This window comes from Anser cygnoides, chromosome 4 (assembly GCF_040182565.1).
Source record: "Anser cygnoides isolate HZ-2024a breed goose chromosome 4, Taihu_goose_T2T_genome, whole genome shotgun sequence".
Taxonomy (NCBI): Eukaryota; Metazoa; Chordata; class Aves; order Anseriformes; family Anatidae; genus Anser; species Anser cygnoides.
In genome coordinates, this window is record NC_089876.1 from 80829368 (window position 1) to 80854536 (window position 25169).

General features: G+C 39.3%; 1 protein-coding gene across 9 annotated transcripts in view; it reads left to right on the forward strand.

Moving 5' to 3' along the window:
* The window catches only part of WDFY3 (WD repeat and FYVE domain containing 3), a 171424-nt gene extending 146854 nt beyond the window's left edge, over positions 1-24570 (forward strand). For all 9 annotated transcript variants that reach the window (XM_066996496.1, XM_066996493.1, XM_066996495.1 and 6 more), the window contains 23 exons: positions 394-562; positions 768-931; positions 1725-1873; positions 2143-2263; positions 2611-2696; positions 3079-3159; positions 3711-3765; positions 4086-4205; positions 4618-4735; positions 5950-6056; positions 6895-7048; positions 9565-9656; positions 9983-10195; positions 11505-11652; positions 13126-13280; positions 13712-13870; positions 15206-15385; positions 16463-16645; positions 16960-17056; positions 18095-18424; positions 19473-19584; positions 19820-20017; positions 20842-24570. In XM_066996496.1, coding sequence (XP_066852597.1) covers positions 394-562; positions 768-931; positions 1725-1873; positions 2143-2263; positions 2611-2696; positions 3079-3159; positions 3711-3765; positions 4086-4205; positions 4618-4735; positions 5950-6056; positions 6895-7048; positions 9565-9656; positions 9983-10195; positions 11505-11652; positions 13126-13280; positions 13712-13870; positions 15206-15385; positions 16463-16645; positions 16960-17056; positions 18095-18424; positions 19473-19584; positions 19820-20017; positions 20842-20962 — 3312 coding nt within the window. In that variant the 3' untranslated portion in view covers positions 20963-24570. The remainder of the gene's footprint in view (positions 1-393; positions 563-767; positions 932-1724; positions 1874-2142; positions 2264-2610; positions 2697-3078; positions 3160-3710; positions 3766-4085; positions 4206-4617; positions 4736-5949; positions 6057-6894; positions 7049-9564; positions 9657-9982; positions 10196-11504; positions 11653-13125; positions 13281-13711; positions 13871-15205; positions 15386-16462; positions 16646-16959; positions 17057-18094; positions 18425-19472; positions 19585-19819; positions 20018-20841) is intronic.
* Positions 24571-25169: the final 599 nt, after the last annotated feature.

A 25169-nucleotide genomic window follows, 5' to 3' on the forward strand; every position in this document is an offset into this window, starting at 1 on the left:
AATTTGGCTGTCTAATGAATGAATTGTAGGGAGTGATGAAAGGTTGTGAAATGGCTATATGATCTATCAATCTTAGAGCAAAAGTATCCCAGCAGTCTTTTGTGACAGTTCATGGCATACTGACCACACTTAATACGTCTCCGTGTTGTAGGCTTAGCAGCAGGCATTTCTGCAAACCCACCGTTACTTCAGTGGTTCAAACCTCCCTTGCAAATTAGATGATTTATTGGATCTAATGAAGAGTCTCTGGTTTTGTATGTTTTGTTGTATGTCTGCACACGCACAAAGCACTTAGTGGGCATGCCCTGTGCTGCACACAGTGTTCCTGAAACTTGTTTACTGAAGCAAGCGAGGAGTTGACTGACTAAGCGATTGTGTTCAATTATTTCTAAGAAACCTGCTCGCTACCGAAGGGCTATAAGTTATGACAGTAAGGAGTACTACATGCGCCTGGCTTCTGGAAACCCTGCAGTCTTCCAGGACACCATAGAAGAAAATACAGTGGGTGAAACCACTCAGCAGGAGCCAGAACACGGAGAGGACACGATTGCAAGAGTCAAAGGTTAGATCATTTCTTTTGTCCCAAACTATTCTCTTTAAATTTATCTGCCTTTATATCTTCTCTTGCATTCATGTTGGAATAAACATAAGGATCTTGTGGAACTCTATTTTCTGTCTTAGCATTGGATCAGCAGTTTTAAACTTCAAAAGGTTTTGCACAGCGAATTTTTGTGGGTTTTTTATTCATCTTTGTTCTTCTTTTCCAGGCCTAGTGAAGCCTCCCCTGAAACGATCTCGCTCTGCTCCTGATGGAGGAGATGATGAGAACCAGGAGCAATCACAAGATCAAGTTGTTGAGGGGAGTTCAATTGATGAAGAGGAGAAGACTGACAACACAACTTTGCTTCGACTTCTTGAAGAAGGAGAAAAGGTACTGTGTACTGCAAACAGACTAAGCACTTACTGTATTGGAATTTCTGCCCTGCATGTAGCAAGCACAAATAAACATCCTAAATAGCTTCCCTGATCTAAAGCTGCACCTACTTAATATTCCATCAGCTTCTTCTTGCAGCATCCTTGAAACCAAATGTGTACTTGAGTTCAAAGAGGTCCTGAGCCCAAAACCACTGTACTGGAAACGTTCTTGCTTTGCTTCTGCCTGCTATGGAGAATTCAACCTGTCATAGAACTAAAGTTGCAAGCTATCCTGTGATTGGATTATTACACTGTCAACCTAATGAGACCCCATAAAGGAAATATACGTTGAACATGTAAATACTGCACACTATAGGCTTTCTAAGTAATTCTTGTAATCATTAGAAAGAAAAATTTTGACAGTGAATGTTTTATCCCCATGAACTGTGTTCAAAGGCTGTTCTGGTTATTCAGTATTTCAGACTGTCTGTCTGAAGTATACCACTAAATAGATTTGGGATCAAGGTTGAAAGGGCTCTAGGTTGCAAAATATGCCCGAGAAGCAAAGCGAGAGTGGACAAGTCAGTAAACCATAGAAATCTGTACTATATGATGGAGGCTTTATTTAAACTGCCTTTGAAATCAGTGATCACAAAGGTGATTTACATCTTCAATTAACAGGAAAAATAGTAGAATTTTTGCTGTATCCACAAGTAATAAAGCACTGTTTAGGCCTTGTTATAACAAAGCAATGGTCTGAGTCTGAGCTTGCTGACCTGCTTTTGCTCACTGCATGTTTTTCATTTCAGATTCAGCATATGTACCGCTGTGCTCGGGTTCAGGGCCTTGACACTAGCGAAGGGCTTCTTCTCTTTGGGAAAGAGCACTTCTATGTGATTGATGGATTTACCATGACCGCCACCAGAGAAATACGGGATATTGAGACGCTGCCTCCAAAGTGAGTGGTTTAATAAAGAGTTTCATCAGTCTTTAGTAGGTGAACAACAGGTATTTAATGAGATTCTTTGGAATCAACTAGAAAAACATGTCAGATTGTGGAAGATCTTGGGAGCAGATTCTTCTGTTGCTCACAAAATGCAAAATGTGGTGTGTGGTATATCGTGAAATAAGTTTTTTCAATAACTGAACTCTCACAAAGATGAAAAAAATATTTTTTTATAATTCACGTTCTTTTAAATCACTTTCCTGTATATGCTCCGTCTACAGGATGCACGAGCCTATCATACCTAGGGGAGCAAGGCAAGGTCCAAGTCAACTCAAAAGAACGTGCAGCATTTTTGCCTATGAAGATATCAAGGAAGTACATAAAAGGAGATACCTTTTGCAGGTAACTTGGACACAGTATTTAGATTGAGGTGCCAACTTTGGAATTTTAACAAAGTAAAATAGATATCAGATACGTATTTGGCAAGTGAAAGCTGTTCATTGTGTTGAAATTGAAGAGATTAAGCCTAGCATCTGATCTGAACCATGTTTGGCTTGCTATAGTTTATTGTGTGAATTAGTGAATTGTAGCATTCTGAAAAGAGAACGGTTGGCCGCACTAAGCAGTGTGCGTTGCAATAAGTTTGAATCATGTGTCACTTGGTGTGACTAAACTGGCCTACTTCTGACCTTCAGAGGTGACAAGCAAAGGTGTTAGTGGTGACATATCTTTGTCTTGTTTGTTTTCAGCCAATTGCAATTGAAGTTTTCTCAGGGGATGGACGGAACTATCTTCTGGCTTTCCAGAAGGGGGTTAGAAATAAAGTTTATCAAAGGTATTGTAAAATAAGTTACAATATTTAATCTGAATATTTGCAATTATCTGTTTTGAGCAATATTTGAACCTACAGTGATCTGACAATGAGAAGTAGGTTGCAAGTGGTGTGAGACACTGCATAATCCTGTAGCAAACTTAATACTGCAGAGAAGAGCCACTTGGAAGCGCTAATGTCTGCACGCCAAACTTGATGTACGTAATTAGTTTGAGATATACGACTCAGTGAATGTGGGTTTAGCAAGAAAAGGGCTATTCCAATTTTTCTGAAGATTATGTAGCTGCTCAAAATTAGGCCACTAATTGTACCAAATGTGTTCTAAATATAAGACAAACCTAGAACAGACACGCTAACCTTAAACTCCATTTAACTGTTGATGCAGGTTTTTGGCTGTGGTGCCATCTCTAACTGACAGTTCAGAGTCAGTGTCTGGACAGAGGCCAAACACCAGTGTAGAACAAGGGTAAGCAATGCCATTCCTTACCAGCTTTTTAGCTTAATGGTTTCCAATACATGATGTTTATGTTAGGGTCCGGTTGCCCTGGGGAGTATTGCAACCTCTGTTTAAAAATGGGCATTACCAAATAAATAAGAAAACAGTGATTTTATGTTCCAGCTACTTTTAATGTTTTAATATCACCGGCGGTATTGGTATATCTTCCTACAAATAAATACATGTTACCAGGATTAACGTTGTTGGTATACAGGTACATTCTGAAAGGAACTGGAGTACCAAAACCATTTGGCTTGTCCAGTTTTAAACATATTTTCCTCAGCAGCAGCCCATCAGTTTTATTTGTATGTGCACTGAAATGCATGGATAATGTGCATTATTATGTCAGTCTGTGTTCAGAAACAAAATAAGTACTACTAATGCAAAAAGGAACTAAGTCTGATTTGTTTAAATGTAAAAACTTACAAGTTTTAATCTTTACACTTTGAATTGTCTTGTAAAGATTTAACACAGGTCTTATTGGTAAGTTAGAAAATGTACTTCATTCTTCTTCCTGTTAGGTCTGGATTGCTTAGCACTTTAGTGGGAGAAAAATCTGTTACTCAAAGATGGGAAGTAAGTATGAATTCTTTTTATATTAAATTGCACTTTTTGTAGCGATACATAATTAATGCATATAAGTTGCATACTCTTGCTAGAACAACTGGAATATATTGCTTTAGAAAATGTATCTCTGTATTTTAATGGGTTATATTTCACGATATCATTATCATCAAATAGTAAATGGTTCTACTGTAGAAATGTAAGCTTAGAGTAGGCATTGTAACATTGAATTCAGTTTCATATGTTTGGAGAGAGCTGAACATCTTAAAAGTCTGGCAGCTTAGTTGATTATTGCCAAGCGGACTGTTCAACACTGTTATGTCTTCCTTCAGAGAGGAGAAATCAGTAACTTCCAGTACCTGATGCACTTAAACACTCTGGCAGGCAGATCATATAATGATCTTATGCAGTACCCTGTCTTTCCCTGGATCCTCGCAGACTATGATTCAGAGGTAAATAAAATATCTTGTCAACTTAGTAGTAATCTTTTACGCATTTGATGCTTGTAGATACTACAGCTGGCTTGCACTGCCTTGGTAAAACAGACTTATCCGTATTTGCAGTCTTTAGATTTTATCTGTTTTACAATGTCCAGCCCACGCTATCAGTGAGTAGGATATTAGAGGTGCTTAGCTGTCCCATGCAGGCGGGTCCTTGCCCATCCTCATTTTACAGTTATTGGGCTGTGCACAGGTGCTTAGCATGTTCTAAGGCAATTGCTTCTTCTTCATGTAACAATGTGCAAGACTGCAGTGGTTCCTGTAAGTCTGCAGTAGTTTTCTGCACTGTATCCTGAAGGATGTTATGCCTATGGAGAAAGCATTCATTTTCTAAATAGAATTGGTGTTCATTTTATTTTAAAAGGAATTGGACCTTACAAATCCCAGGACATTCAGAAACCTGGCCAAGCCCATGGGAGCTCAAACAGAAGACCGGTTAGCCCAGTACAAAAAACGATACAAAGACTGGGAAGATCCCAATGGTAAGCAATGATATATCCTGCAGGAAAAAGAGAGGGGCACATGCCTGCCATGTGATGGGAGGGAGTCATAGATTTTCATTATAAGGGTCAAGAGTTCTGGATTTGGATATACAGAGCTCTACCATGGGGGTGTTGTTTTTTTTTGTGTGTGTGTGTGTGTGACTTTGCTTCTATTTAATACTTGTTTCTAAGGGGTGGTGATGATGGTATGTTTGTTGTTGTTCCATTGTTGTTTATATAAAATCTGGACAGCATGTTTTTATATGCAAAATTGAAGAGAAAACAGTTGTATATTGAGAACAGTTCCACCTTGTCTAAATGTTAGATATGGGCGAGTACATACTAAGCATGCAGTCAGTTGTCTCCTTGACTATGTTTGAATGCTGCTGTAAGACAATAAATTGTACAGAGGATTATGAGAACTTTGCATTATCAGGGCTCTAGCTTTTTCATTTCTTAGTTTAATGAATATTTTTCTGTTAAGGAAGCATCTTTTTCTTTGCTACCCACCCCCCAAAAGAAATACACATACTGTTATGTTCTTAAGTTTGTAATGCTTCCAAGTGATAAGCAATTGAGTTGCGTATTCTCCATTTAGAGTTTCCTTATCTATTGAAAATAAAACTTGTGAGTTTGTCAAAACAGCTATAATATGCAGTAGTTATTCTTCTGTGCTTTTATACGCAGCACAAGCTTGTTTAACTACTGTGATGCTGTTCTGCATCAAACAACAGCAGGTGGCTAAGACAGTCATTTTCAGAAATGAATCGTGTTCTATGTGTATTTATGCAGATTTTTTTTGCCAGGAAATTAAGACAGTGAAAGCTCTACAAATTCTGTAGCCAACAATTCTGAGATGTATTTCTGACTGAGCCTTTAATTCCAGAGCGACCAAAAAGAAATCACTGTAGCTGCATTGTAACATTTGAAGTATTTAAAATAAAAAATGAGTAACCATGCAGTCTTGCTGGACAGAAGCTCATTGTATTAAAGCTACTGCACTGCAGCTAAAACTTAAGTGGTGGCCGTGACAGAACACAAGGTTTTCAATTTCCCAAGAATGAAAATTACAAATGCCATTTTTAAGTGTCTGAGGTCACAGAGTAAATACAATGCATCACTAGTTAGTGCTGTCACCAGTAACTGTTGTCACCTAACTTCTGTTACTTAACTTCTTTATTTCTTCTATGTTGATGATTTTTAATTTTTGGCAGGTGAAACTCCAGCTTATCATTACGGGACCCACTATTCATCTGCCATGATAGTGGCTTCTTATCTTGTCCGGATGGAGCCTTTTACACAGATTTTTTTACGGCTACAGGTAAAAAGTACAAGACCTTATTTCCTGTTGCTTTTCTGCTGTACATTTGAGACCTACATGAAAAATGTGATCAGTCTGCTTTGTTCTCATCAAATATGTTAGAAAAAATATCTTGAGTGATTGCAGGTAGGATAGGTCCAAAAACCTTCAGGATGTTTGATGTTTATTTGTAATAGGTGTAATGGAATTCACCTTTTGTCATGTAGTTCAAACATTTAGAAAAATGTATGGAACAAAATAGCTCCAGACAAAAAAACAAAGCAGGTTTTATTGTAAAGACAAATACACTTCTCGTTGTGCTTTATTTGTCTGCCATTGAAAGAATCTTATGCCAGTTCTTCAGTTTACTGTGGAGGTGTTGAAAGATGCTTATTTGAAACCTATACTTCTATCCCAAGATGCAATTCAGTACTGAGTGTTAAAATAAACCAAAATTTGCAGAGCCTGGCATCTTATGGCAGTTTGACAGGTAACTGGGCTCAGTCAACTGGGTTTCCAATATTTTCCTGGACAGAAGTCACCAGGCAAAATATATACATATACATTTTTTTTTTTCTTTGGGACGGTGTTTCGCCAGAAGAGACTAAACTTCGAAGTAGAACTAGGTGTCTCTCTTCTTAAAATTTGGTAGATCTCTGTATTCATACTTTGTGTACTATTATTGTGTTCCACAGCATAAAGTAATGCAGCAGTTAAAATTCTTTGTGTTACAGGAAGAAACATGCTATGTTTTATGATGTATTTATTAGGCAGAGTATGTTCTGGTTTGCCTTCTCTCAGCACAGCAAATTTGTCCAAGCTACTCTGATGATCAGTTGCTTCTTGCTTTGTCCCACAGGGTGGTCACTTTGACCTGGCTGACCGAATGTTTCACAGTGTCCGGGAGGCCTGGTATTCAGCATCAAAGCACAACATGGCAGATGTGAAGGAGCTCATCCCGGAATTTTTCTACCTCCCTGAGTTCCTGCTCAATTCCAACAATTTTGACCTAGGTAGGCCAAAACACTCCCTGACAAAAGTCCCTCTCGTTTTTCCTATGAGAAGATTATGTTAAAATCTTGATCATTTATTTTAAGACATACTTTACTTTCACATATGTAAAATAGACCAAACATGGTCTATTATTCACAGATTTAATCCATTAAAGAAAATAAAAGACTCAACAGCAGTTTGAAATAACTGCTTGGAGTGTGGGTGACAGATAATAACAAGAATCTAAGAAACTAATTCTAAACCTCTGCTTTAACTAAGTGAAGCTTACAAAGCTGCAAGAGAGATCAACAGTGCACTGCAGAGCACTCACCAGTAAAGAATACATCTCTGCTAAGTGAATCTCTTAAGTCTTGCAGTGTATTATGGTGGTAATGGAAATAATATAACGCTAGGTTTAAAAGCCTTGAGAAAGAGTTCAAAATTTAAGAAGTGCTAAACATAGCTATCATATTAAAAAGACCTTTCTCAGTTTAACTAAAGATTTTTATTACCCAAAAAAATATTTATAACCTTTTTTTCAGGGCTTTGAAAGTTAGAGCATCGAGAAATGTACTCTGCCTTACTCTTAATTTTCTTTATGCCGTTTTTAGGCTTTGGGAAATCTGTTTGATAGCATTCACTTTAGGACTTCCTCTTAAAGTGTTTCCAAAGCTTTTGTTGAAATGTGGCACTTGACTTCTGTGACAGTAATTATTTAACGAGTCAAGTTTCACAGACATTGTCCGTAGGAGATAAATATTCATTAGAGTGTATGTCACTCTTATCAGCAGCTTTAAGCTTCTCTCAGCTCTGTGCTGTGAATCTAATAGCAATAAGAAAGATGAATTGGGTGGTGTGTTTCAATAGCCTCAAATCCTTAATTCGAAATGTTGTTAGAGATTGGAAGTGCAAATGTACAAAAACAAAAGCAAAAAAAAAAGTAGGGAAAGACAAAACACATCTCCCAAGTATTCTTCAGACAGAAAGGTGTGGCCATTACCATTAAATATTGAGGTCTTGTTCATTTAGTTCTATATCTGCTAATTTTAGGTGGATACATCTGATTACTAGAATTTCTTCTATCAACATTTAGAACAACAGTAGGACAAGCTTTGTTCTGAACTACTGTAAAAATAAAAACCTGCATGAGACTTCAGTTTGTGTTAACTTCATAATTATCCCAGTCCCCTTCCACTCCCTTTCTCCCAAACAAAGAGATAAGAAAACATTAAAAGCCTGATTAGATTATGCAAGGAATGTTTCTGTTGGGCCAATGTACTACTTGTGCACCTGTGTAAACCTGGAAGCTTGCCGGTGTTCCTCTGAGCAAGTACAAAATGTGGGATTGTCTCTCAGTGACAAGTGACAACACAAGAATATGAGTGGGAAGTTGTAAGGAGTAAGGTTTCAGTAATTGAAACATGCCACCATTTAATATTCTGGGTGGGAAGGGATCTCTCTAGGATCCTGATGAATGTGTGTGTCCAGGACATGCCCAGAGGAATGACCACCGTCTTTGAGTGTAAAGTTTGTGGCAGCTTGGCAGGGTCAGTGTATGAGTATTCAGCCTGTACTGTCAGAGTGTAGCCATTCCCATGGGTAAAACAACAATGTCATTGTTTAATGCGGATTGTTTCTATTGCGAAGAAAAATTTGGAGCCAAAGAGCTGCTCCACCAAGTCTTCCCAGTACAGTTTGCTGTTAAGCTGTCTCATACCAGGATTTATTTGCCTTTAAAATAAACCCAGTTGACATGTCCGCTGCTGTATACACACTAAACAGATGCCAAGTACAGAATATTTTTCCTCTCTAAAATCCAGTCTGTCGTGTTTATTCATGTTTACCTCATGAAACAATTTCTAACATGCAAGTCAAAAAAAGATCAGCACTGAGCCTTGGTGCAGTGATTGCTGTAGCCACCAGATGGACGGCTTCTTGGGCATCAACTTCCAGTAGCTGGGCTGGCTGCTTTTGTGCAAGCTAAATCAACAGCATGGGGCTCAGATTGTGTAGTGGCCACAAAAGACCACAGGACTGGCTGTTTTCATGATCTTTTGCATGCTACATTAGGTCTTTCTGATGGCAGGGAGAGGAAATAAGAAATGTACATAACTAGAAATATTAAGACAAGAAGTCGTGTTCAAAGAGCACTTCATTAGGAAATGTAAAGGTTTTGAGTTCAGACTTCTATGTTGTGAAGCTGTAAGAAAACTGAGTAATCTAGTCAACTCCCCAGGCTAGAAAAATTGTTTGCTTTGCATACTCTGAAACAGTATTGTCAACTTCAAAAGCCTTTGCAAGGAATATTTGAGTTCTTCATTTTCTACTCATGCTGACTATCACACATGAATAACCAAGTCAGAATTTTTCAGGTTTTACTGCCTGACATTTAAAAATTAGATAGTATTTAAAATAAAAGTCTGAAAGGCCTTTCTTTAAAAAGGAAAGGTGTTAGATTTTGTTGTTGTTAATTAACTGTTGCTATTGCTATGTGGTTTCAGTGCTTGTCTCCAAATCTTTGCTTGTTTTTTTACAGGTTGCAAACAAAATGGCACTAAACTTGGAGATGTAATACTTCCCCCATGGGCAAAAGGAGACCCTCGTGAATTTATCAGAGTTCATCGGGAGGTAATTTGAGTTTTAATAATGGAAGTGGAAAATGTCAGTTGTGACATTACACTGTGAATGAAACCTGTCTTGATTCATGCAGTCACAGCTACCAGCCAGTCCACGTGTTCTGGGTTGACAGCTATTTGTTACAAATGGCTGCAGAGCTGGTGTTTACTCCCCTTCATTTTTGGCTAGAGAGTAAGATGAGACAAGAGGTGCTTCGGCTTTAACAAAAAAAAATAGAGAATATATCAATGTATTCTGCTTCTTTCATTATGGCAGGTGTAGTATACTTGACCGATGACTGACATGGCTAGTTTTAATGCATGCACTTTGAATTTCAGGCTCTGGAATGTGACTTTGTGAGTGCACATCTGCATGAGTGGATTGACTTGATCTTTGGCTATAAACAGCAAGGTCCTGCGGCAGTCGAAGCTGTAAATGTCTTTCATCATCTCTTCTATGAGGGGCAAGTGGACATATACAACATCAATGATCCATTAAAAGAGACAGCTACTATAGGATTCATTAATAACTTCGGACAGATACCAAAGCAGGTACACCATTTGCAGAATTTCTATTTGCAAGATGATGCTCGAGTTGAAATACATTTAAGAGAAAAGGAGGAGCTTCCTGGAAGTTTATGTCCATAAATCTTCTTCCAGGGATGTTGAATCATTTGCATCTCCAAAACAGATACAATTAAGATAAATTCTGAGCTTTGCTCACGAGATGGAAATGTCTTTTTTCCATTTCGCACTGTCAAAATAAAGGTGAAATGAATTATAGTTAAATTAAAAAAAAAAAAAGGCATGGGAAAAATGAGTACGTTGCTGCTGTGAAGCATACCACTTAATGTTGGGGGGAACAATGAAAACGACATTTTAAGGTAAAGTCTGGTGTTTAGGTATTTCAACATATCCTGTAATAAAATAATTTCTGTACATAATTATTTTAAAGCAGCTCTAGGAGATATTGGGTTTGACCACATCTTTTATTCAGAGAATTTGTTGAAAAAATACTCAGTATTTCCTCTACAAGGATTGACACTTAAAGGTCCTGTACTATTCATGCATAGATTTATCTTTTATGTGCAGTTTTAAAGTTTGAGTACTCTTAAAGAGAGATTACACTAAATTAGTATACTTAATGAAGTGTTACTTTGAGTTTTTAGTTTTTTGGGGAGGATTTTTTTTCCCCTTGAATTAGATGTTGCTGCAGGCTTTTTTGTTTATTTGTCTTTTATCATTCAGTTAAATTTTTTTCATGTCTTGAGTTAATTTTTCCAATCCTTGATCTGGTGGAAACTACAGATACCTTCAACAATTCACTGGGAACACAAATGCAGGTTTGGAGCTCTAGACTGTAGCAAAAGCACATGGTTTCACAGGAGCCACAAGATATATCAGAACAGGCAATGTGGCAAAAATAAACAGCACAGTAGTGATAAGAGTGACAAGAGGGCAAATGTTAGGGTGTTAAACAAGAACCTGATTTTGACCAATTCACTTGAAATTATTGGAGGAAACCTGCAACAGAATTTGACATCATCTTATGAATCACTTTTGGCATCCTTGCTTGCTTTACATCATCTGCTTTTGCAGCTGGAGGTAGCTTTAAAAATAATTTGCTCTTTATACCCTAGTTGTTTTTTGTATTATTTGGTGAAGTCTCATCAAAATGTTTACTATAAATTATTAATGAACACTGAATAGTGGTGAGTCCATGAACACTGAGGACAGTTAAGTAAAATTTACTGATCTGTAGAATTTTGATAAGGTGAATGGGACACTACTGATCTTTTTATGATGGTGTTCTTGCAAACCTGTAATTTTTGATCACAAGTAATTTTTTGATGAATTTCAGCTCTTTAAAAAACCACACCCTCCAAAGCGTGTTAGAAGCCGACTGAATGGAGAGGTTGCAGGAACCTCTGTACCCCCTGGTTCCACAAGTGACAAGATTTTTTTCCATCATTTAGACAACCTTCGACCATCTCTTGCACCAGTGAAAGGTAAAACACAAAGCTACAACACTTATTTCTGTTTCTTTCACAGAGCTTTCAGAGTTTCAACGAGAGTGTTTTTCCATATTTTGTTTAGTTTTAACTTTTATTCATAATTCTTGTAAATTTGAGAGAAAGAAATTTAAAATACCCTAATGGCCTAAGGTTGTTATTACTTAGCTTAAACTATACTTGGAAAGTGCCAAATCTGTTCCAATTGCGTGTAACTTCTTAAAAGACACAGATAAAATGGGGCCTAAGCACCTCTTTCAAGTTTTAATGTGGACAAAAAGTGTTCGAAGCAAATTGCAAAGGTGTCTGAAGGATATTCAGAGTACTTTGTTTCTGGGCCAGCAGAGGCTTCACTGTTTGTTACTTGCTACAGCAGAAGGATTGTTTTTCTGAGTGCCAAGAAATACTGAGAATGTTGGCAGGAAAGGATGTTGTTGGTTGCTGCAGTGAAACCAAAAAAGTGGGTTTTGACCTCATATGTGATATTGCAGTGAACAAAAGTTAATTGTCCATGAGGTAGGTAAATCCTATGCAGTGTTTTATGTCGTAGTTGTTTAAATGAATGTGTGTATGGTGTAAAAAGAAAAGGACGTACCATTACACAGAACGTAGTGGGGCTATGGAAAACAGGAAGCCATTAATCTATATTTGCAAAATTAGATAAATAAATAGGTAAGTAGTTAGGAATGTAGACTGTGGGAATATTTGTCCAAGATCATGGAACCATCCAGGCTGGCAAAGACCTCTAAGATCACCTAGTCCAACCTCTAACCTAGCACTGACAAGTCACCCACTAAACCATGCTACTAAGTTCTACATCTACACGTCTCTCAAAGACCTCCCGGGATGGTGACTCAACCACTTCCCTGGGCAGCCTTCTCTAGTGCCACACAACCCTTTTAGTAAGGAAATATCTCCTAATATCCAATGTAAACCACCCCTGGTGTGCAACCTGAGGCCATTTCCCCCCTATCTTATCCCTTGGTGGTTGAGAGGAGAGCCCGATCCCTGTCTCACTATGGCATCCTTTAAGGTAATGGTAAAGTACCATAAGGTCTTCCTTGAGCCTTCCTTTATCCAAGCTAATCAACCCCAGCTCCTTCAGCCGTTTCTCATAAGATTTACTCTCTAGACCCTTCACCATCTTCGTTACCCTTCTTGGGACACGCTCCAGCACCTCAATGTCCTTCTTGTAGTGAGGGGCCCAAAATGATGTTGGCATCAATACCAAAAAAAAAAAAAAAAGTAATATTTTAATTGTGCTGAAAATGGTGCAATCATTTCTAATGAGAAATGTCAGAGAGATAACATCTGTGCCATGTTAAGCTTGAAGGACACCTCATGCAGCATTGAAGGTGGGACCAGAGCAATTGTATAATCTCTGGCTTTTGCAGAGCATCGGGTATTTAATGGGATCAGACAGTTTCTGTCTTTGCATTCAGTAAAAGATAACTGCATCTTGTTTTCTAGAGCTCAAGGAGCCTGTGGGACAGATCGTGTGTACTGATAAAGGCATTCTGGCAGTAGAACAGAATAAGGTTCTCATCCCACCTACATGGAATAAAACTTTTGCTTGGGGCTATGCAGACCTCAGCTGTAGACTGGGTACCTACGAGTCAGACAAGGTTTGTCATCTGAAATTGGTTTTAGTGCTGAAAGCAATCAACTATTCAATAGCGAAAGAAATCCAAGAATGGAAACTTAGTTTGCATGTCAATGAAATAATATTTGCTTGTACTGTGTATGTTTTATTGCCCCCATCTGGTCATCTTCATGAGAACATGAGCAGAATGACATAAGCTAATTCATAATAATTTTTAACAAGCCTGAAAAAAAATAATGAATTAAAGAATGCCAGTAAAATTCACCTCTTGTGTTCTCTCAAGAGCCATCTTATGGGTGAAGCTGGAATTACTCCTGTTTGTGGGAAATGTAAAAGGGGCAGCAATGATATCTTAGTTACTTAATGGTCCAGCATTCAGGGTGGCACTTGGGCTTTTTTTTTTCCTACCAAATTCCAATTCTGTGAGTAATTCTTTGTTTTCTTTATTTCCAGGCAGTAATTGTTTATGAATGTTTGTCAGAATGGGGTCAGATACTGTGTGCCATTTGTCCCAGCCCCAAACTAGTTATCACTGGGGGAACAAGCACAGCTGTGTGCGTGTGGGAAATGGGCATCTCCAAAGAAAAAGCTAAAGCCCTCACACTAAAACAGGTAAAGTACAATGAAGATGCCTATTAGGCAAACTATGTTCCAAGATCCAAGGAAGTATGAAAGGAGTATTGCTTGCTCAGTAAGCTTTGGAACAGTGAATCAAGTAGACCTTTGGAAATCTAAGTAGTCAAGATACTGATCTGCATTGAAAATTGGCAAACTGGGTCTTCAGAATTGCATTAGTTTGAGGATAGTTGACCACTATGAGCTTTTTGGAGAAGCAGGGAATTGGGTAGCAATGTTAACAACAGTATAAAGATGTATTTTGTGTGAAATAATCTGTGTTATTGTAGTGCTGCTCCCATCTGAAAACTGTCAGGGATGGCAGTGAAGGAGACTCTCAACTGTTCATTTTCCTTTTTCTAAGTACTTCTGTCTTTTCTTTTGGAGTTATGTTTAAATTATATTTTTGGTCAAAACTTTGCGCTTTCTGACAGTAATATGGTGTTTGTGGAGCATAGTATACTTGTTCAGGATAGCCTCATATTGTTGTTTCTTTGTTAATTCAAGACATCATCTTTTTATACAACAAACAAGCACACCACCACCAAAAAAAAAAATCTCAAAGTATTCTAGAAGCTGCGTGTCGTTGTTCTAGGTAGTCAGATTATAAGTGCTATTGTTCCTGGTAGCATCTTAATAATAGGATTTTTTTTCCTAGTGGAAAGCTTCAGCTCAAACTAATCAGAAGAAATTTAGAGAATTTTTAACTAACTTCCCAACAGTGGTCTCCAACAATGACTGTTCAAAGCTGTGTTTCCAAAGCTGTTTGCTTATGAGTGCTGCAAGATAAAACACCATAACCTGAGTTTCAGGGTAGTGTAATCAAGTTGCTTTGCTTTCATCTTCTTGCAGCAGTGGGGTCAGAGTAAATGCAAGACCAGTCGCTGCAGCTTATCTGATGACTTGTAACTCGATAAATGCGAAAAATCCAACTGTATTCCAGACTCCTGTTTCAATGGTTAGTTGAGGCCTAAAATCTAAAAGATGGGTCTTCTCAAAGCAGCTGCTTGTAACTTCCCCTCCTTGCAATTAACCTTGACTTTTTGATTGTAATTTTTCTCTTCTCTTCTCTTCCTTCATCTTCTCTCAAACATCAACAGATGTTTAAATAGGAGCCGTTTGATATTTACAATGAATTCCTGTTTTCAGAAAATGACTCCTATTCATTTCAATTATGGAAGTAGTCACATCCAAATACTTCCAGTCTCAGTCCAGCTGGATCTTCTGATAGGTTATTGATGTTTACTTTACCTGAATCTCTTCAGGTTTAATGTAGTCATTCTTGTGCTCTCTCCTGATTGCACTATGTTCCTCCTGGTTTTTGTTTTGCAGGCATTACTGGGTCATACTGACACTGTCACATGCTTAACAGCATCACTAGCTTATCACATAATTGTGAGTGGATCACGGGATCGCACCTGCATCATTTGGGATTTGAATAAACTCTCATTTCTAACGCAGCTTCGAGGTCACAGGGCTCCAGTTTCAGCACTCTGTATAAATGAATTAACGGTAAGAAACAAGCACCATTCACCCAAGTGTGGTGGGAGCAATAGGCAAGAGTCAGAAATTATTAAACTGAAGAAAAGCAGACTAGGCTCTTCTGTTAATGTGGGGAAACTTGATAACTCACATTAAAACGAATGACCTGGTTTAGGGAATAATCTTCATTGTTTGTCCAGAGGAGCACACGGTTTTGTTCCATGCAGAGCGACTTGAGCTCGGCAGAGCTTATTAACAGTGCTGGCAGCAGCGTAACCAATGCAGTGTTCAGAGTGGTTTGTCAAACCTGCCACGGGAGCTAGGAGAGCACTATATGTGACCTTGGTTGATTTCTGCTCTCTTAGGCTTAATTTAAAGGAAGCAGAAGGTGCATTAGATGAAGCTGTGGTGACAATTATAGCGGAAACAGACGTATCCTAAGAGCTCCTCTCCCTGAAACTCCTATAAGTTACATCTTGCCATTTATCCAGTGCCCATGAGCATCAAAACATTTGCCTGAGATGAAACCTTTCTTAGTTGGCCCATCTGGTCTGGATGGACCATGTTTCCTCTGGAGCAATCCAGTGGCTGAAATCTAGATAAAATGGTGCTGAAATGCCAAGAGGGGGGTAGCAAGAGGTACAGTTTATTAGCTGCTCGTTGTTGCTGTAGTGTTGCCAGTGTGGTAAACCACAGCTACCATTTCCCTTTTGCACTAGTTGAAGTTGGGCCTTCTTTTGCTCTTTTTCCAATAGAGAAACAAATTAAATTAAAGGCAGTGTGCATCAGTGAAAAAGAGTGAGGGCACCGTGAGCTGGGTCATTTAATTGGGAATGGCAGGTACTTAAAATATACTGTTGGCTGCTTCTGCTGTGAAAAGTGGAGGAATTGGTCTACTCATTATATGCTGTAAATACAATGGACTGGTTGTAACTGTATGAACAGTTTTTAAAAATGCATATCATTCTCAAGGTTTTTTTAAGTGGTCAAACTCAGGAACTACTGAAAAGTTCCTGGTGAGATGCTTAAATAAATTTGGCTTATGTTTTTGCTCAATTAAAACCCAAGACTTGTATTGAAATATGAAGGTGTTACTTGTCTTTTTAGGGGGATATCGTATCATGTGCTGGCACTTACATCCATGTATGGAGTATTAATGGCAGCCCTACCGCAAGCGTGAACACTTTCACTGGTCGAAGCCAGCAAATCATGTGTTGCTTTGTGTCAGAGATGAATGAGTGGGATACCCAGAATGTCATAGTGACAGGACATTCAGATGGAGTTGTCAGGGTAGGTACCAGGAATCACTGTTTGGAAAAATAAATTTATGCCTTTGTAATAGTTAAGTCATGTCTATCCAAGACAGTGTCTTGGCTAGTATCAAAAGCAGTCCTCCTATACTGGTGTGCTCCACCTGTACAGTTCATGCACATGCGTAGATGTCTTCCTACACCCCCTTGAAAACAGGACTTAAAAGGGAGATGTGACCTGCCTGTCGTGCTAGCAGTGTTTGGTTCCCATAATCCCTCTTAACTCTAGAAGTAGCTGGGAAGAACTCTTAAGAGTTCGGTATGTGTCAGTTGCCTTATCCCATGTCCCTCCAGTTCTGGCGGATGGAGTTTTTGCAAGTACCAGAAACACCAGCTCCAGAGCCTGCAGAGGTGCTGGAAATGCAAGAGGATTGTCAGGAAGCACAAATAGGTACGTCTCCTACCCACAGTTCGGTATTTGCTTCTTAACTGATCTCTTCTATGTATAGGTAAAATTCTGTGCAGTGCAGAACAGATGATAGATGTTCTTCTCTCAGTGGAGAATACATGTCCTTTGGGCATAACAGAGCATCTGAGTTTTCATTCACCACCTTTGTTATGGTAATTTCGTATTGTAATGAGTAACGGAAATCATGGCCATCACACCCTTTATTTTTTTTGGGTGGGGGAGTAAGGTCCTTTCTCGGGTTATTTCTCTGTCAGCGAACCCAGTGGATGTATGTTGCCATTGTCTCAAAGCTATATATTTCTTTATCCTGAAATAAAATGATAGCACAACAGCAGAGTTAAGATCTACTGATAGAACATTGTGTTGTTTAGACAAGCAATGCCTACCATAACATGTTCTATAGGCTTAAGAACTTGATCTCTGCTTTAAGGGCGTTGGTTTAATTCATCTTTCTCTTTTCCTCTTCATGTTGAACATATGATCTGGATGTGGATCCTATGATACTCATCAGTAATTGTTATATAAATACAGCTCAGATTTTCAGTGTTGCTGGGAATATCAGCATCTGGGGCAGTTGCGTTTTTACAAGCAAAGCTTGTTGTTAACGTGTCTGCATGATGGTTTTCGGTCAACCCGAGTCTCTATTGATGTTTACGTGTGTAAAGTTTCCTTAGTAGCAGGAGGACTTTTTTTTCCTAACTTAAGTAGTTTTAAAAGTTTTGCTCATTGTTTCTTTCATAGCGTACCTCAGAAGAACTATTGTAGGAACTACCTACAGCTAAGGAATGCTGTTTCCTGACAGACCGGTGCAAAAAAATGATGAGCAGCATAGTGATTCCTGCTGGTATTTACAATGGTGGGAGACTGATGTCTTGCAAAGGCTATGAGATTTCAGCATGTGGTTTCCCTCTAGTCATGCTGTGGTGGCACCTGTTGGGTTGTCTGTAGTGGAGCAGCAGAAAAGGATAAAAGCTCACTTTATAAGCTAACAACATCCTCTCTCCTGTTGCATGAATCCAGGGCAGGAAGCCCACGAAGAGGACAGCAGCGACTCCGACGCAGATGATCCGTGCATCGACCAGGACGTGAAAGCGCAGGAGAGCCAGAGTCAACCAGGCAGCACCAGCCACAGACCTAGGTCATCATCAAACAGAGTGGCAGCAGCATGGTCAGCAGACAGCGGCTCTGATGACTCCAGGCGTTGGTCAGACCAGCTCAGCTTGGATGAGAAAGATGGCTTTATCTTTGTGAATTATTCTGAGGGACAAGGAAAAGTGCATCCCCATGCTCAGGTTAACCACCCGCACCCCAGCTATGCTGAAGCACGGCACTATAGCAAGCTTAAACCAGGTAAAACAAATTGGGCATGCTTCCTTGGTCAGAAAAACATACTGTCAGCATTGACCTAAAAGGCAGTGTGTCTGCAGCTTTGAGCAGTGTTGGCTGATAAATTACAAAAGGATCAATGAAGAGAAAAGTTTGTTTACTGAGGTTGCATTTTGTTTGATTTCTTTTTTCCCCTGCGAAACTCTGGTGGATTTGCCCTGGCTGGCAGCTAAGCTGCTCACTCACCATCCTTGCAGCAGGATTGGGGGAGAGAATAGTAAGAGCAAAAGCAAAGAAATTCATGGGTCAAGCTATGGATAGTCTAAAAGGTAAAGTAAAGAGGAAGAAAAAACAGAACAAGTGGTGCAAAGGCACTCGCCACCTCCCACAAGAAGACTGATGCCTGACCAGTCCCAGAGCAAATGGCTGCTTTACTAAAAAACGCCCTCCCCTCAGTTCTGTTGCTGAGCATGATGTTATCTGACATGCAGTATCCTTTTGGTCCATTGGGGTCAGCTGCTGAGTGTTTGTTCCCTCCCAGCTTCTTGCATACCCCTAAACTATTTGCTGGTGTGAGGAGGAAGAATGGGGAAAAAAGAGAAAACGTTGTCACTGTGCAAATACTGCTCAGCAGTAGCCAAAACACTGGTGTGTCTTCAGTGCTATTTTAGTCACATAACCGAAGCACAGCGCGATATGGGCTGCTATGAAAAAAGATGAACCACAGTCAGAAATCTTAATTTTGGCTATTGCAGGGAAAACACTCTCAGTCCTGTCAGGCTTTGTTGCTGGGTTTCACTGTATATGTCACCGTTCTCTGCAACTACCAGCTGGACATGGGGAAATGCGAGGCTGTTGGGTTTGTATTGTGTTCTCTCCTTTTGTGCATGCACCAAGGAGCAGCTGTTTTCCATGAGTGAAACCTGAGTCTCAGAGTTGTCAGTCTCTGGAGAGAGAAAGATTTTTCCTTTCTACAATGTCATGTGTCTGGTTATGTTGGGGAGGTAGGAGGTAACAAAAATGAGAATAAGCAAATTTGCTTTTTCACCTTCTACTTCCTGCTCACTTCTAGGATACAGATGGGAGCGTCAGCTAGTGTTTAGGAGCAAACTAACTATGCACACAGCATTTGATCGCAAAGACAATGCACATCCAGCGGAAATCACCGCACTCGGCATCTCTAAGTGAGTATCTCACAAAAGATTACCTGGCGCATTTTTTTGGCATTGTCGGGAGATGTAGTATGAAGCAGACAGCATTCTTGGCATAATGCTGTTCTACGGCTCTTTAGGTTAGAGCAGTAGATGATATCTTGGTCGTAAAATGTCATTTAATATTCAGACATCTAAAATCAGCCATTGATGTCTGTGTATTACTGAACCCTGGTTGTCAAGGGAATGCTTTTCTTTTTTCTTGCAGGGATCACAGCAGAATTCTTATTGGTGATGGTCGCGGCAGAGTATTCAGCTGGTCTGTGAGCGATCAGCCAGGCCGATCTGCAGCTGATCACTGGGTGAAGGACGAGGGGGGAGACAGCTGTTCTGGCTGCGCTGTCCGGTTTTCACTCACTGAGAGGCGTCACCACTGCAGGAACTGTGGACAGCTCTTCTGCCAAAAGTAAGCCAGCCACAAGTCTCTTGTAGACTCTTTCTCATATAGAATTTTAGACTGGTTGAAGTTATTGCATACCGCCAAACTCTGCTAACAGACTGACATTTTCCACTCCCTTACGAAAACAGAACTGATGAATAAAAACCATCAGTGCTGTGAAATTTCCAGGGAGGAGATAGTAAAGGCAGATAACTGTTTTTTATAAAGGGGCTTAAGATTTCAGAGCTGACAACAGGTGTCATCTGAGAATGAAATCTGGTGCCAGTTTTGAAAGTTCCCTGTCGCCCATTTGGGAAAACAAAGTCTTGAACTCTAGGCATAATATCTTAGCAAAGGAAAAAAAAAAAAAAAAGCTTCTTTTTCAGCAAATAGCTCATCTTGTCAGTCTACAAGCAACACAGTCAAAATGCAAACAGTGCACAGGACTGTAAGGAAGCTGATTTCAGTAGCATGCAGCCTCAGACAGCAAAGCATATGACACAGGATGTACGTGAGCTCCCCCTAGCCAGGAGCAGAGGTGGGAGTCTCTTTTCTGGTCCAGGGGGTTGGAGACAGTACTTAAGGTTTCATCTATGTAGCCGTACTTAGAGTCTGAACTAGTAAGGATGATTGTTTTGAAGCTACCTCACGTGCAGAGTCATATAATTGATGCTGTGGTGACCGTACAAGTTAAATCCTGCTTCTGCCAGGCTGCGTTATATTTCTCTGTCAGAATTTGTTTGGATGGTGTTCTGGTATTTGAAGTCACGATGATAATTTTTTTTTCAACCGGGAAAAAAACGGTCTGGCTGGGAGAGGACCGGAGCTCATAGCAATGTTTTTCTCTACAGGTGCAGTCGGTTTCAGTCCGAAATCAAGCGTCTGAAGATTTCATCACCAGTCAGAGTCTGCCAGAACTGTTTCTACAACTTGCAGCACGAGCGGGGTGTGGAGGAGGGGCCCAGGAATTGATAGGGCATTGGCAAACGGAGAGCCTGTCCAGCCCCACAGTCACTCCAAGAACTCGTGAGAGTACTGTGCTGTGATCAGAAGGGATTAGAATATTGTCTGTTTACACTTAAGGTTATACTGCTTTTTAAGCACTGAAAGTATAAGGGATCACTGAATTGATTTGTGTTGATGGAAGGTATATGATGAGGTTAACGGCATATTTAAGTGAGAGCAAGGCCCAGTAAGACATAGTTGATAACTTCAAATACAATAGAATTGTCAACCTCTAACTCTCTGTTGACATGGTATAAAGGAAATCCTCACTTATCCTAAACACCAGTTCTTGTCTTGTTTTTTTAGAGCTAGTCATCTTTACCGGGGGGAGGGGGGAGGGGAAGGCTTTTTAGAAGATAGTTGTAAATCTGCCTTCTTCGCAAGCAACTGTGTATATTGTAAATAGATATAATGGCCTTTTTATCTAAATATGAACTTAACTGCCTGTTACACGGGACTTCAGATTAACCACTATACTTTGTGTGGCATCTTTATCTCATCTATCAACTTAAATATGAATGTTTAAATAACAAAAAACAGAAAACTCAAAGGCATTATGTGTATTTCGGTTAAAAATCCAGTCCGTGCACGTTTGTTCTTTCCGTTGCCCACAATATCTTTATTTTTAAAAAAAGGCTATTCATGCGATTACATAGATTTTTTCAAAAGAAAAAAAATTTTGAAAATAGTACTTGGAATATTTTATTCTAGCTGTAAGATAACCAGGAACTAAAATTGTGCACTTCGGTTGCATTTTATACCAAACTGTTTACCACCTCAGTGTTGTTCATATTTAACAAGGCCTCTTTTATACATATGTCAGAGCTGAAGTTTTGTTAATGACTTAATGTTCATTAGCAGCTGATTCATGCAGTGCAAGAACCAGCTTTTACCTTATTTAAATGAATAGCAATTGGCTTGCATACAGGTACAGAATTAATTTCTTGTGCATAGAATTTAACCTCTTGTCCCGTAGCTTATTTGCAAAAAAATGTTTGGAACAACATAGTTGTTGCTCTGAAACGGGTTAGCGCTGGTCCTGTCAGAAATGCTTCTCAGAGTTATCTTCACGTGTCAGCAAATGGCATGAACTTGAGGACAGCGGTAGATTTCCATTACCATTTTTTAAGTTCTAATATGAATTGAATTGCAGGTTTTGTTTGTTTGTTTGTTTGTTTTTTACTACTCCATCACTTGTTTTGCACTACATGTGGGATGAAGTAGAGACACGGACATCCACTGAGATTGGAACACATGCATCAGATAGGCCCATGGACTACTCTCCAAAGGAGGTCTTGACAGTGGGTTTTGTTTTTTGTTTTGTTTCTTTAATGTATGTGTATGTATTTTGTAAATGAGTGACAAACTGATACAGATCTAGATACATTGGCAGTGGGTTCTTCTAAATAACAGTAAGGATATGACCCAAGCCAACAGAAGACAGGTGGCCTCTCAATGTCATTGAGTGTCTTTGCTCCAGATGGTGAGATTGTCCTGCACTGGAGTGAATTGGGTGGACTCTGGTCCCTGGACTGCAGGTGGTTAGTTAATGCCGTTGCTGGAATTGCAGCATGGAAAATATGGGATCCTCTGTGATAGCACGAGCAACTTCCAGAGGGCTGCCAATGCCAAGGGGGCACACCTGTCTTCTCTTGACTGGGGCTTCTAGGGGGGAATAATTTGTTAATCCTGACCACTTACTCTTTAACCTGGTATCACATGTTTATGCACTGAAGGTTAAATATGTATTTTGATACAAGTTTGTTTATTATATATGTGCTGGTCTGTAAAATGAGATAAATTACTGTTTTGGTGTGTATACTAGGTCCCCAAATGAACAGAAAGACTACTCAGCAGTGTGCAAGGGCTCTAGAGTAAACACAGGTTTGATTAAATGAGCTGACCCAGATAGATCCTTTTGGATCCGGACTGTGATGATGATGAAGTAGCTACGTTGCATGGCTCCCTTGGCAGATTTATTGTTAAAACCGGAGGGGGGGAAGTCCTCAAATGTGCGTGGAGTGTTTGAGTGTCTGTATCCAGATGTTCTCTCTAACGTTGCCTTGACCCTTCCCAAAACGATGCAAAACCAGCATAGTTCAGAAGATAGGCTGGTGGCCTACACTTTCTCTGTTGGAAAAGGCTATTTTAACAACCACTAAATGCCTTTGAGTACTCAGAGATTCCCTCTCCTTGCCTCCAGTTTTCAAATCAAAACCAAATTTAAGGAAGAATTCATTTCCACAGACTGGAGCTTTTACAGCCACATTATTAAACCCTAATAAAAGCAGGACTACTGTGACAGTAACTCTGATATACTCTAAACATGGAAAGAAAAATCTGACAGATAGTATTAGTGCAGGCTCGTGAAGATCGTGGGCCGGGGTGGCGACGTGGTTGATGGTGTTCGACCACGTAGGCACGTTGTACGGGTATTGGTCTGGGTGTTTTACGTTTGTCAGCATGCTAAAATCAAGGTTGTTATGCCTTGCAAAGTCTGGAACATAAGAGTTTAGTCCAAATTTGCGTTTTTCAAACTGATAACCACAGTCTTCTGACTTAATTCTTTGGTTGAGCTGTTCCAAATACACGTTCTCACAAGTAAGAGGTGTGGAAGGGAAAAAAAACACCTGCTGGTATTCCCTCTGGCAACTGGTGCTGTGGGCAACCGCTTTGTTCACTTGGGAGTGGTTTTTCTTTTCAAGGTTCTAATGCAAATACTTGCTTTGTTTTCCATGTAAAAATTCGTTGCGCAAAAATATACTCATGTATACTAACATCAGTAGACTGTAATCTCTGCAAGTACCTCACACGTCTTCTCCTGCCTTGTTCTTTGTAGGATATTTACTCATGTACTCTTAACATTCATATGTAGTGTGCAACTGTAATGTCACGCTTATGAGAGGGGTTGGCTGCCTCCAGCCCACAGTCATCAATTCAATAGCAAAACACTTTAGATAAGTTATTTTGCACTTTCTTATGTATAAAATTGGTAGATACTTATATTTGCTTTGTATCATTTAAAGACTTCTTTTGTTTCAGTAAATGAACTGTGTATAAAATATTTATGCAGTTAAAACTGTTTTTAGAAAGCATTTTTAATTTCAGCAAGTTTGGTTACTTGTTGCATGACTATTAACAGAGCTGACTTTTTGTGTCAGTGCAATGTATATTTTTTTTGTCCTGTTATTAACTTGTAAGCCCTAGTTAAATGACCATTTATTTGTACAGCATCAGGAGTAAATTGAAGATAACTGGCTAAGACTGGAGTGTGGAATTTTGTACTATATTGTAGAATCCAATATCTGTTTTTTGGTGGTTACGTAAAAGGCCTGACGATTTACTATCTAGTGTGCAATCTGTGATATCTGAATGTTCATTGTATATTTGTCTCCAATGCAAAAAGGTAGAGTAACACAATTACAATACATGATTAAATACAATAGTTCAGGTACTTAAGTATTTTTTTCATTTCAAATAAATACCTGCTATTTACCACCAAAAAGCTGTTTTGCATTTGTTGGAAAGAAGCAACATTTGCAGCTGAATAAACATTTTTAAATTGGGAGCGGTAATTGATGAGTACCGTGTTTCTTTATCCTCTGAAAGAGTAAATTGCTACCATTTGATACAGTTTTGTTTTCTGAACACTGGTACATTCATCCGCAATGATGCAGTGTTGAAATTGTGAATCTCTGTATAATTGGTTTTGGTTTACGAGTGTCATTGTAGTTTGTGAAGCCAGCAGAATTTGACAGTGTTTAGAAGAATAGACAGTACTGATAAAGAGAAGGCAGACAGTAAAGAATGATTAAAGTCGAGCTCCATGATGACGTGGCAAGAGGAGGAAGTATTAAAAACTTAAATCCCCACGGAGAGGACAACTGCTGAAGCAGAACTTGACCTTATCTGTTGAGATACAGATTAAGATCCCCAAATGTATGTTTACTAATTCTTCAACCCATTTTTATACTATTTTCTGACTTGGTAATGTGAAAGAAGGTGGGTTTTCACTGTGGTAGTTACTTACATAGCAATGCTGGCTGCTAACATTTCTTCTCTAATTAAAAACCAGGCTTTGATGCAGTTGGACCTACCGCGTTCCTTGGGTGATTAACACTAGAACTCACGCTGCATTCTTGGTATTTATCAGTAAGTGCATTATTTGGCTGTA